Source organism: Urocampus carinirostris, chromosome 16, assembly GCF_059441175.1.
Source record: "Urocampus carinirostris isolate Australia breed hairy pipefish chromosome 16, RoL_Ucar_1.0, whole genome shotgun sequence".
Lineage (NCBI taxonomy): Eukaryota > Metazoa > Chordata > Actinopteri > Syngnathiformes > Syngnathidae > Urocampus > Urocampus carinirostris.
The window spans coordinates 7,030,768-7,045,549 of NC_142364.1; the positions used below are offsets into that span (position 1 = coordinate 7,030,768).

At 41.1% G+C, this 14,782-nt stretch overlaps 1 protein-coding gene across 3 annotated transcripts in view; it reads left to right on the top strand.

Moving 5' to 3' along the window:
- The window catches only part of LOC148350100 (nipped-B-like protein B), a 57,770-nt gene extending 43,556 nt beyond the window's left edge, over nucleotides 1–14,214 (top strand). For 2 of the 3 annotated variants that reach the window (XM_088355602.1, XM_088355603.1), the window contains exons 38-47: nucleotides 332–422; nucleotides 506–679; nucleotides 750–940; nucleotides 1,926–2,033; nucleotides 2,286–2,486; nucleotides 3,477–3,623; nucleotides 5,014–5,366; nucleotides 8,057–8,231; nucleotides 8,325–8,513; nucleotides 12,426–14,213. In XM_088355602.1, the coding sequence (XP_088211728.1) occupies nucleotides 332–422; nucleotides 506–679; nucleotides 750–940; nucleotides 1,926–2,033; nucleotides 2,286–2,486; nucleotides 3,477–3,623; nucleotides 5,014–5,366; nucleotides 8,057–8,231; nucleotides 8,325–8,513; nucleotides 12,426–12,785 (1,989 nt within the window). In that variant the 3' untranslated portion in view covers nucleotides 12,786–14,213. Of the gene's footprint in view, nucleotides 1–331; nucleotides 423–505; nucleotides 680–749; nucleotides 941–1,925; nucleotides 2,034–2,285; nucleotides 2,487–3,476; nucleotides 3,624–5,013; nucleotides 5,367–8,056; nucleotides 8,232–8,324; nucleotides 8,514–12,425 lie in introns of all 3 variants that reach the window. The other variant, XM_088355604.1, reaches the window with a different exon arrangement.
- The last annotated feature ends 568 nt before the right edge of the window (nucleotides 14,215–14,782 follow it).

The window sequence follows — 14,782 nt, forward strand, 5'->3', positions numbered from 1 at the left end:
ATAGCTGATACTGGTTACACGAGCAAGATACCGGATAGGACGGAACAGACGGGATCGATACCTGATACACGAGCAAGATACCGGACAGGACGGGACAGACGGTGTCGATACCGGATACTGGTTACACAAGCAGGATACCGGACAGAGTCAAAATCCACGTCTTGCAAGTGCAGAGGTTCGTTGACGGGCTGACCAGGAGTGAATGAGAGCACTGAGTTTAAATAGGAGGGGCGCCAAACGAGCGGGCCCAAGTGAGGGCAATGGGCAATCGTGACAACTCAAATATGCGATACAGATAAAATGACTTTTATTACAATAATTTGTCTTACAGCTCATCATCAAGGACAAGGTCCTGGAGCTTCTTCTGTATTTTACAACTCACAGAGATGAAATGGTCCAGGTCAAGGCCTTGATTGGTTTAGGTTCGTATGCATTTTGGATATTCTGTTAATTTTTGCCTTATAAGGTCGTGCCTCAGTATTTACCAAATTTATATCAATTCAAGGCTTCCATTTCATCATGCACCCCGAGCTGATGTTCGTGCAGGACGTGAAGATCCTCTACAACCGCATACTGTCAGAGGAGCAAAGCCAGGTCAATCTGAAGATCCAGGTGCTTAAAAATATGCAGACATATCTACAGGAGGAAGACTCTCGAATGCAGGAAGCCGACCGCGAATGTGAGTTCAATCGGCGATTACCGTACGTTGAATTTTGCCTGATCGCATCGATGTATTTTGGTCAACTCAGGGAAGGACAATGCCAAACAGGAGGATCTGAAAGAAATGGGCGACATCTCATCAGGCATGAGCAGCTCCATCATTCAGATCTATTTGAAGCAGGTGCTGGACTCCTTCCTGCACACGCAGTCTACGGTGCGCCATTTTGCTCTGAGTGTCATCACGCTGACGCTCAGCCAGGGCCTCATCCACCCTGTGCAGGTAATCACTCTTTTCCATCACACAATAAACCAGCAGTTTCAAATCTCAAGGTTCCCTATTGATCCCAGAATTTGAAAGCCAAGAAATATTATTTGGACATGTTTAGAGTGAAGTTTGGCCCTATTGACATCAAACTGGGCTGATTTGGGGTCGCTGTCAGACACCTTTGTTAGATAGATAGATGGATGGGTGGATGGGTAGATGGATGGAAGGGTAGATAGGTTGATGGATGGGTAGATAGGTGGATGGATGGGTAGATGGATGGATGGTGGATGGGTAGATAGATGGATGGATGGTTAGATAGATAGATGGGTAGATAGGTAGATGGGTAGATAGATAGATGGGTAGATGGATGGATGGGTAGATGGATGGATGGGTAGATGGGTGGATGGGTAGATGGATGGATGGGTAGATGGATGGATGGGTAGATAGATATGTAGATGGATGGGTAGATAGATAGGTAGATAGATAGATGGATAGATGAATGGATGGTTAGATAGATGGGTGGATAGATGAATGGATGGTTAGATAGATGGGTAGATAGATAGATGGGTAGATAGATAGATGGGTAGATGGATGGATGGATAGATAGATAGATAGATAGATAGATAGATAGATAGATAGATAGATAGATAGATAGATAGATAGATAGATAGATAGATAGATAGATAGATAGATAGATAGATAGATAGATAGATAGATACTTTATTCATCCCCGTAGGGAAATTCACACTTCCAGCAGTATCCTTGTGTTGAAAAATAGAAAAATAAAATAAAAGATATAGAATACAAAAATACCCAATATAACGTTTTGCTATAGAGTATTTAAATAGTGCTACAGAAAATACACACTGTATTAAAAATAGGGTAATATGCAAATGTGGGGATGGGGTTTAACGTGGTCTTTTACTCCCCCGGGTGGAGTTAAAGAGCCTCATGGCATGAGAAAGAAAGGATCTCCTCAGTCTGTCCTTGTTTTTTGTAGTGTGTTCCCTACTTGATTGCTATGGGGACCGACCCTGAGCCAACCATGAAGAACAAGGCTGATCAGCAGGTGGTGGAGATTGACAAGAAATATTCAGGCTTCATCCATGTAAGTAGACAGTGTTCTTGCTCTATGATAGCAATGATAAGGGACTACTCTGTTCATATGGCACAATAAGACACGATCAATTAGTTCCATATTCATATGTTTCTTGATTCTTCCATTTTATTTTTTTACAATTGTAAAACTATTATACTGGAACAAGTACAATGTTAGATCAGGACTAGAGAAGGCTTATCTGCCTTAGAAATTACTCTACGTCGCCTCCGAGTATTTCAAGGTGGGTTTGTGACCCTGCAGATGAAAGCGGTGGCGGGGCTGAAATTGTCCTACCAGATCCAGCGAGCCATTTCAGGTTCCACCGAGGCCATTCTGCGAGGCTTCCGCCAACAAGACACAGACACGGCCCTCTGCTCTCATCTGTACACTTTGGTTCGGGGGAACCGCCAACATCGACGAGCCTTCCTCATTTCTCTGCTCAACATGTTTGATGACAGTTCTGTAAGTAGTCAACAGAAAAATTAAACTTCGGATAGTTTTCTCAAATATATTACATACCTGTCAATTTGTACGTTTTTTCCGTACAAAAGTACGTTTATTATGCATTTTAAGACATGTACGACGTACAAGAATATCTATGCGGAAAAACGCAAATTTGCCAATGATGGGTACCATCCGGTATACACCGACTATCACCAAACGGCAAATCAATCAAGTCAAACGAGTTCAATTTGTGTAGTGAAAGGAAGTCCGTCTCTTTTTAGCGAACCGGCTTTTTCGGCTCAACTCGTTAGAGTGCTGGCTCTCAAACGGCTCACTTACTTTGATGCATTATATTACGAATTATTATGTTGTATAAAGAAGTTAAGAAAAAAAAAGGAGAAAATGAAAAAAGACAGGTTTGTGGTTATCCCTTGAATCAGTATATTACCAACAATAATTTAATGCAGAAAATGAACCAATAATTTAAATAAGAAAATGTATTATTCTACTTAATCATATTTTCCTGTATTTTTTCCTTCTACAATGAACATCCAAGCTACTTCATTTTTGAACTTTTTTAAAATAAACCTCATTCAAGCAACTCAGTATCTCACAACAAAATGTTAAATAACAATATATATGATATAACGAAACACATGTACAATGTAACATGTTAAACTACATAAATTAACATGTTTGAAAACAAAAATATGGTGTAAGATTATTTTGTATTTTGTAAGGGCATGGAGCCGTGGAGGTTGACAGGTATGATATTATGTTTTATATGAATGGAATTCATTCTCCTTCAATACAGAAGCAAATGACACTGGCCTTGAAATTCTGAAAGATCTGCAGAAAACATGGCTAACAAATACTCAAAATTAGTTATTTTGATACATTTTATCATCTCTAATGCTCTATTCTACCACCATACCAACTCATTTCTCAGACCTACAGCTGCCTCCTGTGTTTTTTAGATAATTGAATGATTTTTTTTGCCCCCTTCAGAAATCTGAGGTGAACTTGCTGCTGTTTGTGGCGGACAACTTGGCCTGCTTCCCTTACCAGACTCAGGAAGAGCCGCTTTTCATCATGCACCACGTGGACATCACACTTTCCGTGTCTGGAAGCAACCTCCTGCAGTCTTTTAAAGAAGTGAGGTCCAGCTCAATGTCCTGTAGTCTTTTTTTTAGTTCAATTTGACCCTTAAGTAGAGAAAAACCTACACTACTGTTCAAAAGTTTGGAGTCACTTATAAATGTTTTTATTTTTGAAGGTAACATGAAACTAATCAGAAATAAATTCCCATATTTTTAACTTGCAAATGTTTTTTTAATGCAATATCTACAAAAGTAGCAGACCAGGAACGGAGACGGGACCCAATATCGTTCATTTTACTCAGTTTTTATTAAGAAAGAGAACAGTGCTTGCATCCACGATCCGATGATCGTCGATCACGGGTAGCAGATTGCAGGAACGCGGAAGTGGCACTTCGGTGTTGAGCGAGGGTGGTCGTTGGCAGCAAGAAAAACAGGGCGATGGCCGGGACCGAGGAGAAAAAACAGAAACAGGTCCAGAAAAGAGGTCGACAACAGGTATCAGGCGGGAAACAGGGCAGGATCGTGTCGGAGAGTACAAAAGCTTGCCTAGCTTGGAGCATAGGTTCGCAGACGGTCTGACGGGTTCTTTTCAGGAAAAGGGAGTTTAAAAAGAGTCCAACAGCCAATCAGGTCCCGTGGCTGTTGGCGCCAACGGTGCAGCCGCAAGTGCCCCGAATCAGTAATCATGACACAAAAGTATATAGAGGCCCATTACCAACAATCAGCACTACAGTGTTCTAATAGTAGATTGCGTTTGCTAATTGTGTCAGAAGGCTAATGAATGATTAAAATACCCTTGTGCAATGATGTTAGCATAACTGAAATGTTTGGATGGTTAGGAAAGCTATAAAAATGATCTTCCTTTGAGCTAATTGAGTATCTGCAGCATCATTTGTTGGTGTGATTAAACTTTCAGGAAGCCAGAAAAAGCAAACCTTCCAGAGAAACTCGACAGTCAATTCTTGTTCTAATAGACAATTTTGTGCGAGAAATGTCCATGAAACTAAAGACATCCCACAACGGTGTTCCCAAATCCCATCAGAACACAGTACAAACAGGCTCTAACCAGGGTTAGAGAGAAGTGGGAGGCCCTGCTGCACAACCAAGCAAGATGACAAGTACATTAGAGTCTCCAGTTTGAGAAATAGATACCTTCCAGATCCTCAACTAGCAACTTGGTTAAATAGTACAAACATCTACTGTGAAGAGGTGACTCGGAGATGCCGGCCGTCAAGGCAGAGTGGCAAAGAGAATGCCGTATATGAGACTGACTAACAAATAGAGATGAATATGGGCAAAAGAACACAGACATTGGACAACTCATTTGCTAAATAAAAGTGTGACCTCCAAACTTTTGAACAGTACAATACACATTGCAAATTGTATTCATCATTATCAATTTATTATTACTCTGGGTAAAAGTTCCTACATTTTTCCATGCGCAGTCTTTGAAAAAAGGACCAATCCCGCGGCCGAGGAAAACAAAGAAGAAAAAAAAGAAAAAGAAGAAGAAGACCAAGCCTCGGAAGCTGCGAGACAGCTCTGATGACAGCGAGAAGGAGAGCAGCCAGTCAAGCAGCAGCAGCAGTAGCAGCAGCAGTAGCAGCAGCAGCAGTGAGGAGGAGGCAGATGAACTCCAAGTTCATTCTGATTCGGACATGGATGATGAGGAGGTGGTGATGGCCCGCCTGCCTGAGGACCCCAAACCCCTGCTGGACTTTTCCCAGGCCTCGCACGGAATCTTACTGCTGCTAGTGCTCAAACAACATCTCAAAAATTTATACGGTTTCTCAGACAGGTATGTCAGAACTGAAATATTCTCTAACAGTGGTCGGCTACCTTTTCTATACCACAGACAGGTTCATTGTCCGACAGTATTTTCACCGCCCTGTCCAAGGGTAGCATTAACCATGTTCGTACGTTTTCTAGAACAATTATATCAATTATACTGTTTATAACTAACACCATTAATAACAATGAAGAGCATACATTTACTATGTAGTCCTGTGGAATATTTAGAGTCCTTGGAACATCACACTAAAATCAAATTCATTCATTTTCCAAATCGCTTCCCTCAATGAGGGTTGCGATTTTGGGGGAAAAAACAATAGTGATTTCTTTAGACCAGTATTGCAATTTCGATGCGATTTATAAGAGAAAAGTGCATGTTGAATGAATGAATGAATGAATGAAAACTTTATTTCGAACAGTAAAATAAAAACAGAACAAAAACAATAACTCAACAACAAAATAATGTTACATAATATGTTCGAAACGGGGTAGTAAGAAGCAGATGCTTATATTCCCTACCCCTTCATCTTCCCTATTAAATACACCAATGATATAACAACAATAGTAATTATATTAGAAGAAGAATAGAACAATATAGCTTTATTGTCAATGTTACAACATGGGTTGAATATATTGTGACAACGAAATTGGACGTGGCACTCCAGGTCCACGTTTTACAGTGAGGATAAAGAAAACAAAGAAGATAATAATAACAGTTATGATATAACAATAACAACAAAGTTAACCATGGTTCTAGACGCACTATTCCCAATCTCTCGTATCACGCTACCCCATTTTCTTCATCTCTGTATTCCGCCAGTAATGTTTTTTTGTATTTAAATTTGAACAAGTGAATAGTTGGACATTGTTTGATCTCGTCTTGTAAATTGTTCCAAAGTTTGACTCCACACACAGACACACACATACTTTTCCTGGTGGTTCTCACCTTTGGGATTATGAATTCACTACAGCCCATTAAGTTATAATTTTCCTCTTTCCAAATGAATAATTTATGGGTGTTTTCTGGCACTATGATTTGTTGACCTTGTGAAGTGAAAGATTTTACTAAATCATCCAATTTTAACAATTTGGACTGCAGGAATAAAATATTAGTATGATACCGATATCCTACCCTTTGTATGGTCCTAATTCCACATTTTTGGAGGATAAAAAGGGCTGTAGTGAACTTTTGTAATTATTGCCCCAGACTTCTTCACAATATGTTAAGTATGGCAGAACTAGAGAACAATATAATAAATACAATGCATTATGGTTTAAAATGAATGTTCTGTGCCAGTTTTATTTTTATTTTGAGTACCAGGGCGGCATTAGTTTAGGAGTTAGAGTGCTCGTCTGTCAGGACCAGAACGGAGACAGGATCCACTTGCGTTGCGTTTCTCACAAGTTTCATTAGAAGAAAGAGAAAGGGTTGCGCCCACGATCCGGTGGTTGCTGGACGCGGGAAGCAGGCCGCTCTGAACGCGGAAGTGGAGCTTTTGTGACGAGCGACGGCGGTGTCGAGAACGGAAAGACGGTTCAGTGGCCGGGACAGGAGAGCCAAAACGTGGTCGGAGTTGGAAGAGAGTCGTAAGCCAGGAAAGGAGAGTAGATGTGGTCTGGGACAAAAAGAGGTCGAAAGCCAGGAGAGGAGAGTAGACGTGCTCAGGATCAAAAACGGGTCGAAGCCGGGGGACAGACGGGAGCAAAAACAGGTGGGAGTCAGGGTTGAAAAAGGCTTGCCTAGTGTTGACTGAGGTTCGCAGACGGACTGACAAAAGGCGACAGACAGGAGTGGTTTTAAATAGGGATAGAGAGCCAATCAGAGTCTGAGGCAGTTGGCGCCAAAGGAGTGGGCACAGGTGAAGCATATCGGTAATCATGACATCGTCTTGGGATCAAGAAGTTGCAGGTTCGATTCCCAGCTCCTCTGTGTTATATTGTGTTTGCTATAAAAGATGTTTTAAATTTAACCTAAAGAAATATATTTAAATCGGAGCTTGGATCTATCTTGGTATCTATCCAAGATGTTAGAGAATAGAGAAAACCGAAAGTCGTCCTGAGAGATATAAGCGCATAAAAGCATGACGAAGGAAACAACTCTTTGGTAGATCTGATCATGAATCAGACTTTGAAGGGCATTGAATAAATACATTGAAAATGTTATGTTGGTATTGTGTTAATAGTTGTCAATAAATGATAGAAATTGTGGTTGCACGTATTCAACATTTTTCTCTTTCAATGCTTCATTTGAGCTGAGGAAAATATGTAAATGGTAAATGGTCTGCATTTCTATAGCGCTTTTCAAGTCAATGAAGATCTCCCAAAGCGCTTTACAATGTGCTTCACACTTACCCATTCGCACACACACTCACACACGAATAGGGATTCAGCCATGCAAGGCGCCTACCTGCTCATTGGGGGCATTAAGGATTCAGTGTGTTACCCAAGGACACTTCGACATATAACACGGAGGAGCCAGGAATCGAACCTGCAACCTATTGATCTGTATAAATTCTGTATTTCCTCCTCAACCTTCTCACCTTTATAGGCTCTGACCGGTTTTCATGCCTGATTTTCTCAAGGAAAAAATCAAATATAGAAGAATAAAAGCTGCAAACCTTACTTAAAAAAAAACACAATCATTCCCAACTGCTGTGGTAACGCTGTGCTAACCGAAAACCTTTGTTTTTCCGGCAGCAAAATCCAAAAATACTCTCCAACAGAATCGGCCAAGGTGTACGACAAGACAGTGAACAGAAAACCCAAGGTGCACTTCAACCCCCGCCAAACTCTGAGTTTTCTGAAGGTCGGCATGTCCAGCACGGAACTCAGCCGTGAGACCAGGAGGGCTATCGTAGAACAGTACCTACATGTAAGAATATCCCTTTCTCCATTATTAAATCTTCATATTATGTCAGGGACTGGTTTTGAAATCATTGGACTGTCTTGTGTGTTTTTGTTCTAGTTCAAAGTCCTGATGGAGCACCTTGACAAAGAGGAAGATGAAGAAGAGGGCGAGGCAAGCGCCAACGCCAAAAACAAAGCAATTACCTCTTTGCTGCGGGTCCCCAAGCCCCAAAACCACAACCACAGCAATCACACGGCACCGCCTGAGTCTGACAATGAGGAAAGTGACGAGGAAGACCCCCCGCCGGTAAGGAATCCTCTTCAATTCTCTATTAGCCAAGATCTCAAGGTTTTTTGAGAGGTTTGCTTTCCCCACATATGAACAAAATAGATAGATAGATACCAAGATACCAAGATAGATAGATAGATAGATAAATTGATACCAAGATAGATACCAAGATAGATACCAAGATAGATACATAGATAGATACCAAGATAGATACCAAGACAGATAGACCAAGATGGATACCAAGATGGATAGATACCAAGATGGATACCAATATAGATACCAAGATAGATAGATACCAAGACAGATAGATACCAAGATGGATACCAAGATGGATAGATACCAAGATAGATAGATACCAAGACAGATGGATACCAAGATGGATAGATACCAAGATAGATCAATAGATACCAAGATGGATACCAAGACAGATAGATACCAAGATAGATACCAGGACAGATATATACCAAGATAGATACCCAGATAGATAGATACCAAGATAGATAGATAGATAGATAGATAGATAGATACCAAGATGGATAGATACCAAGATAGATAGATACCAAGATGGATACCACAACAGATAGATACCAAGATGGATACCAAGATAGATAGATACCAAGATAGATAAGATAGATAGATAGATACCAAGATGGATAGATACCAAGATAGATAGATACCAAGATGGATACCACGACAGATAGATACCAAGATGGATACCAAGACAGATAGATACCAAGATAGATACCCAGATAGATAGATACCAAGATGGATAGATACCAAGATAGATAGATAGATAGATAGATACCAAGATGGATAGATACCAAGATAGATAGATACCAAGATGGATACCACGACAGATAGATACCAAGATGGATACCAAGATAGATAGATACCAAGATAGATAAGATAGATACCAAGACAGATAGATACCAAGATAGATAGATACCAAGACAGATAGATACCAAGATGGATACCAAGATAGATAGATATAAAGATAGATACCAAGATAGATACCAAGATAGATACCAAGACAGATAGATACCAAGATAGATAGATAGATAGATACCAAGATTGATACCTAGATAGATAGATACCAAGATTGATACCTAGATAGATAGATACCAAGACAGATAGATACCAAGATGGATACCAAGATAGATAGATACCAAGATAGATAGATACTTTATTCATTCCCGTTGGGAAATTCACACTTCCAGCAGTATCCTTGTGTTGAATAATAATATAACAAAATAAAACATATAGAATACAAAAATACCCAATATAACGTGTTGATATAGAGTAAATAAATAAATACTAAATAGTGCTATGGAAAATACACACTGTAATAAGAATAGGGTAATATGCAAATGTGGGGGTGGGGTTTAATGTGGGCTTTTACTCTCCCGGATGGAGTTAAAGAGCCTCATGGCATGAGGAAGAAATGATCTCCGCAGTCTGTCCGTGGAACAAGACTGACAGATATATATACCGCCATATATATACAGACAAATATAGCCAGGTATCTAGTTGACCCCCCGGATTTAACATTAATCTGTTCTAAGGTTGCAGAGAATTGGTCATATAGCAGGGGTTGGAAACCTAAGGTTAGCTAATGCGTTTCGGACCAAAGATAAAAACACCGAAATAACAAATTAGTGTCAATTAACTCACTCTGTGCCAGAAGTCTGTCTCAAAATGGGAAGCACCGGTTGCCATTTTGACTCATTTTTGAAGGCCTTCAGAAAATTAGCTCTGTAGCATAGGAAACATTGTAAGAGAGCTTGGACCCTCATCCGTCATTAGAAAGAAAATATGCTTCGAAGTTTTGTCATGAACCAGAACAGTATCAGGACCCAAACGTGTGACGTTTCTCACACAAGCTTTTATTTTGCGGGAAATGGGGACTCGTTAGGCAGTGGTCTGGCGTGGAAAGAAAGGAAGCCAGAGACCGATAAGATCGACCCCAATTGCCAAGCAGATATCGGACAGATAGGGTCAGTACTGGACAGGACGGGACAGACAGGATTGATATTGAAACAGGATATAGAAATCAAACAGGACAAACTAGACGGGAACGAAAATTGGAGAGAATATTAAACAGGACAAAAATAAACGGGAGAGGGAACAGGAATGAGTCAAAACCCACGTCTTGCGGGGCAGAGGTCGGTTGACGGACTGACAAAGGAAGAGTGAGAGCACTGAGCTCAAATAGACTGAAATCCAAACGGGCGGGGCCAATTGGGCACCATGGCAACCGCGACAAGCATTTACCATCTTAGGTAAACATAAGTTGTACATTGCTCAGTTTCTTGATAATATTTATTTCTTAGAAAACTGTTGCATTTCAAGCAGAAGACTTTGGTGCTCGTTTTCCCTCGATCTTCTACGATCTTCTTAAGTTCTCTCGGCCCAGGCCTATTTCCACAAGCCGGCGCCCCGGTTCCTCCCATGGGCGCGTCAGAGACTCCCCACGTGGACTCCACCTTCTCGGAGAAGAGCGCCGTGATGTCTGTCCTTGTGCGTCTGGCCTTCTGCGTCAGAGTCCTGTTATCAAGAGAACTAAACAAAACATTCGCATATGGAACGGCGTGACCTGAAGCTCACTCAGTGAAAATCTTCATTGCACTCGATAAATGTAACATGTATTTAATCGTATAAAATATAAAATCCTTCACTCTCTCTCTAAAAAAAAAAAATCCAAATATGTTTACTTTTATGGCTATTTGGGTCAAAATAGTAACCGACCCCTGGTGTAAAGCGTTCATCTTCAGAGATGACCTCAGCATTGACATTCAGCATCACGTGGGGTTTACCGAAGTAATGAATATAAACAGCACCCCACAAAATGTTCCCTCTAAGCTGCGCGCGTGCGCAATCGCGCATTGCCTGCATATTCTCAGCACACAAGAAAATCTAGCCAGCGCACAAAAATCAGGGCTCGAAATTGCTAATTAAGAAGCGAATTAAGTCAAAGTTACAGTGCATGAAGGTCAAAATACATGGGTTCCCCTGACGCTGTGTTCTAAATGCGGTATTTAGAAGTCAATGTCGAAGTAGAACGAAGTTGAGTAAAGTCAGTAGAGTTTTTCGAGAACCGGCTTCTTCGGCTCGGCTCACTAAAAAGAACCGGCTCTTTTGGGTCCGGCTCTTCTTTTATCCCTACACGACCAAATATGATGTAAAATTGTGCACAAAATGACTTCAAGGAAGGGGGGGAATAGAACAAAAAAGAAAAAAAAATACCAAAATGAAAAAGTAGTGAAAAGCTGAGAAAAAAAGAAACAAAAGGAAGAGAAAAAAGAAGGACATTTTCAGGAAAAAAAAGGAAAAGACAAAAACAAAGGAAAAAACAAAGGAAAAAAAGGAAATAGAGAACAAAAAGAAAAAAGTAACAGCTCGGAAAAAATAAACACAATGAGATTTTTTTAAAGGAATTAAAAAAATGGAAAAAAAACAGGGAAAAAGAAGAAAAAGTTTGTGTTGCAATTTAAATAATTTCCAATTATACCAAGTCAATCTTGTTGCCAACATTGTACTTCCACAAAAAAAAATGTGATTAATTACAGTTCTGTATCGTGCAACCGACTAAATAAGCCCCCAAAAATGTTAGTATTATGCGTCAAAAGATACCAGGAAAAAAAAAATGCAAATCATGTGAACGAATTGTTGTAGGCAGTAAAACTTTTGCAATAATACATTAGTCAATTCATTCAAACGTGAAATTTTTTTTGCATTGGCGGAAACTCAGCAAAATGTAACTTGATGTCAAGTTTTGGACATGTTTGATAATGACTTAGTTTCCACACTTGGGATTGCCGTCGCTTACTGTTGTTTCAAGCGTTGCTCACCGACTTTGTGTGAACGCTCAGACCCCTGGAAAATTACAGGGAACATTGACCCCACATCTTCTTTTTTTTTTTAACCTCACAGCAGAAGTTGCGACGAGGCGACGACTCGACGGAGGAACCCGGCCGGAGGAACGAGAGCGTGGAGGTGACGGACGTGGTGGCCATCTGCTGCCCCAAATACAAAGACAGGCCGCAGATCGCCAGGGTGGTGCAGAAGACGAAAGGCGGCTACAGCGTACACTGGATGTCCGGCTCCTATTCCGGGCCCTGGGCTGTGGCTAAGAAAAGGGACGGTCGCAAAAAGGTGCCTTGGCTGGACAACATCAAGGAGTCGGACATTATTTATAAGAAAATCTCCTTGACGAGCGCACAAAAGCTGACGAACAAGGTGGTACAGACGTTAAGGGCGCTCTACGCCGCCAAGGACGGGACTAGTCATTAAACACAGCGACACGTGGGTTCATTATGTTACAGAGAGACAATTCAAAACTCTTTCTATTTAAGGACCTAATAGACCAAGTTGAAGTTTAACAAACCAGAATCAAATGTTTCCAAAAAACATTGGGTGGGAGCTCCTTCGCTGTTGTGCAGCAACCCGGTTCATTTGTACTCCCGCTGACTGTATTATAGTTGAACTAAAAAAAATAATGTTTATATCTGAAAAGAATTCTGTAAAAAAAAAAGAAAAAAAAGAAAGTGAATGTTGGAAATTAGTGTATTGACGTTCTTAATAAAGTGTTTTTTTGGACTTTAAAAAAGAAGAGTCGATGGGATTTATTCGCAAGGCTATTTATACAATACGGTTGTACCTCTACCTATGTATTTTATTCCTTCTGGGAGTAGCTTTGTAACCTGAAACATTTGTAAGTAGGGACGCATTTCGAATGTAAATGGCCTAATCTGTTCCAAGCCCCGCGAATTAGTTTTTCAATAAATGGTAAAAGAGCATCAGAACATGAAACAACTACATATTCAAATTAGATTACCGCACATTCCACTTAGGACCCGAACAGTAACAGGACCCACTTGCGTGACGTTTTGATAGATAGATACTTTATTCATCCCCGCAGGGAAATTCACAACTTGTTTACCACAAGTTTTATTGAAAGAGAGAGGAAGGGCTGCGCCCACAATCCGGTGTTCGCTGCGGAAGCAAGTCACTCTCGTACTCGGATTGTGATCCGAACACGGAAGTGGATCTTCCATAGAGAGCAATGGCGTTGTCAGGGGCGGGACACTGGTCAGTAGCCGGGACTGGGAGAGCAAGATGTGGTCAGGGTCGGAAACGAGTCGTAAGCTGGGACGGGAGAACAGACGTGGTCGGGATCAAAAACAGATCGTAAGCCGGGACGGGAGAGCAGACTTGGTCGGGATCAAAAACAGATCGTAGGTCGGGACGGGAGAACAGACGTGGTCGGGATCAAAAACAGATCGTAAGCCGGGACGGGAGAGCAGAAGTGGTCGGGATCAAAACAGGTCGCAGCGGGAGACAAACAGGAGCAAAAAACGGGACAGGCGTGAGTCAGGGTCGAAAAAGGCTTGCCTTGTATACACGGACATTGGCAGACGGACTGACAAAAGGGGACAGACAGGACTGGGTTCAAATACTGATCGGGAGCCAATCAGAACCCGTGGCAGTTGCCGCCAACGGAGCGGGCACAGCTGAGTCATATCGGTAATCATGACACTTAAATGGAGAGGAAAATCATTTAAAAGAACAAAGGATATTCATTTACTTTTAACTGGCCTCTCCTTACTTGTCCTCAGAGGTGTTTTTAGCCTGGCGTTTCTTGAAAAACTGATCCAATGACGTTTGCTTTTGACAATCCGTCGGAAATGCGGGAGGCAGATGTCATCATAATGAGCGATAGCCTGACTTGTCAACACTTTTTTTGGGTGATTGTTTTCAACAAATTCCGAGATTTCATGGAATTTTGCCAACATGCCTTTAATTTGGGCTGATGGAATGATGGCTGCACCCTGCTCCTTGTCAACTCTGAACTCCTCCTGCACGGCGGTGTGTGTTGTCATACTTTCGATTATCTTTTGCTTTGTTTTGATGGCCCAAAAAAATACCCTTTCTCTGCTATTCTTTGTCCACTTTTTGCATGTCTTTTTGTGGGGGCCATTATGAATGATACCTCTTTGTAGCAGTACCATACAGTAGACTGTTTACAGAGCGGGAAGGGGACACGAAGAGCATGCTGGGATTCACGCATACGCACCGGTTGCCAGGTAGAACTCTGGGTTTGGTGAATGGCAGCTAATTCTGTATTTTTTCGTCCAGGTACTTTGTAACCTGAAACTTTTGTATGTACAGACATTTGTAAGTAGAGGTACCACTGTATACTATTCTAGTAATTAGTTTTAAATAGTGTACACTTCCTATCTGTTCCCTTTTTTTTTCACTATGGTGGATAAAATATATGATTGATTTTG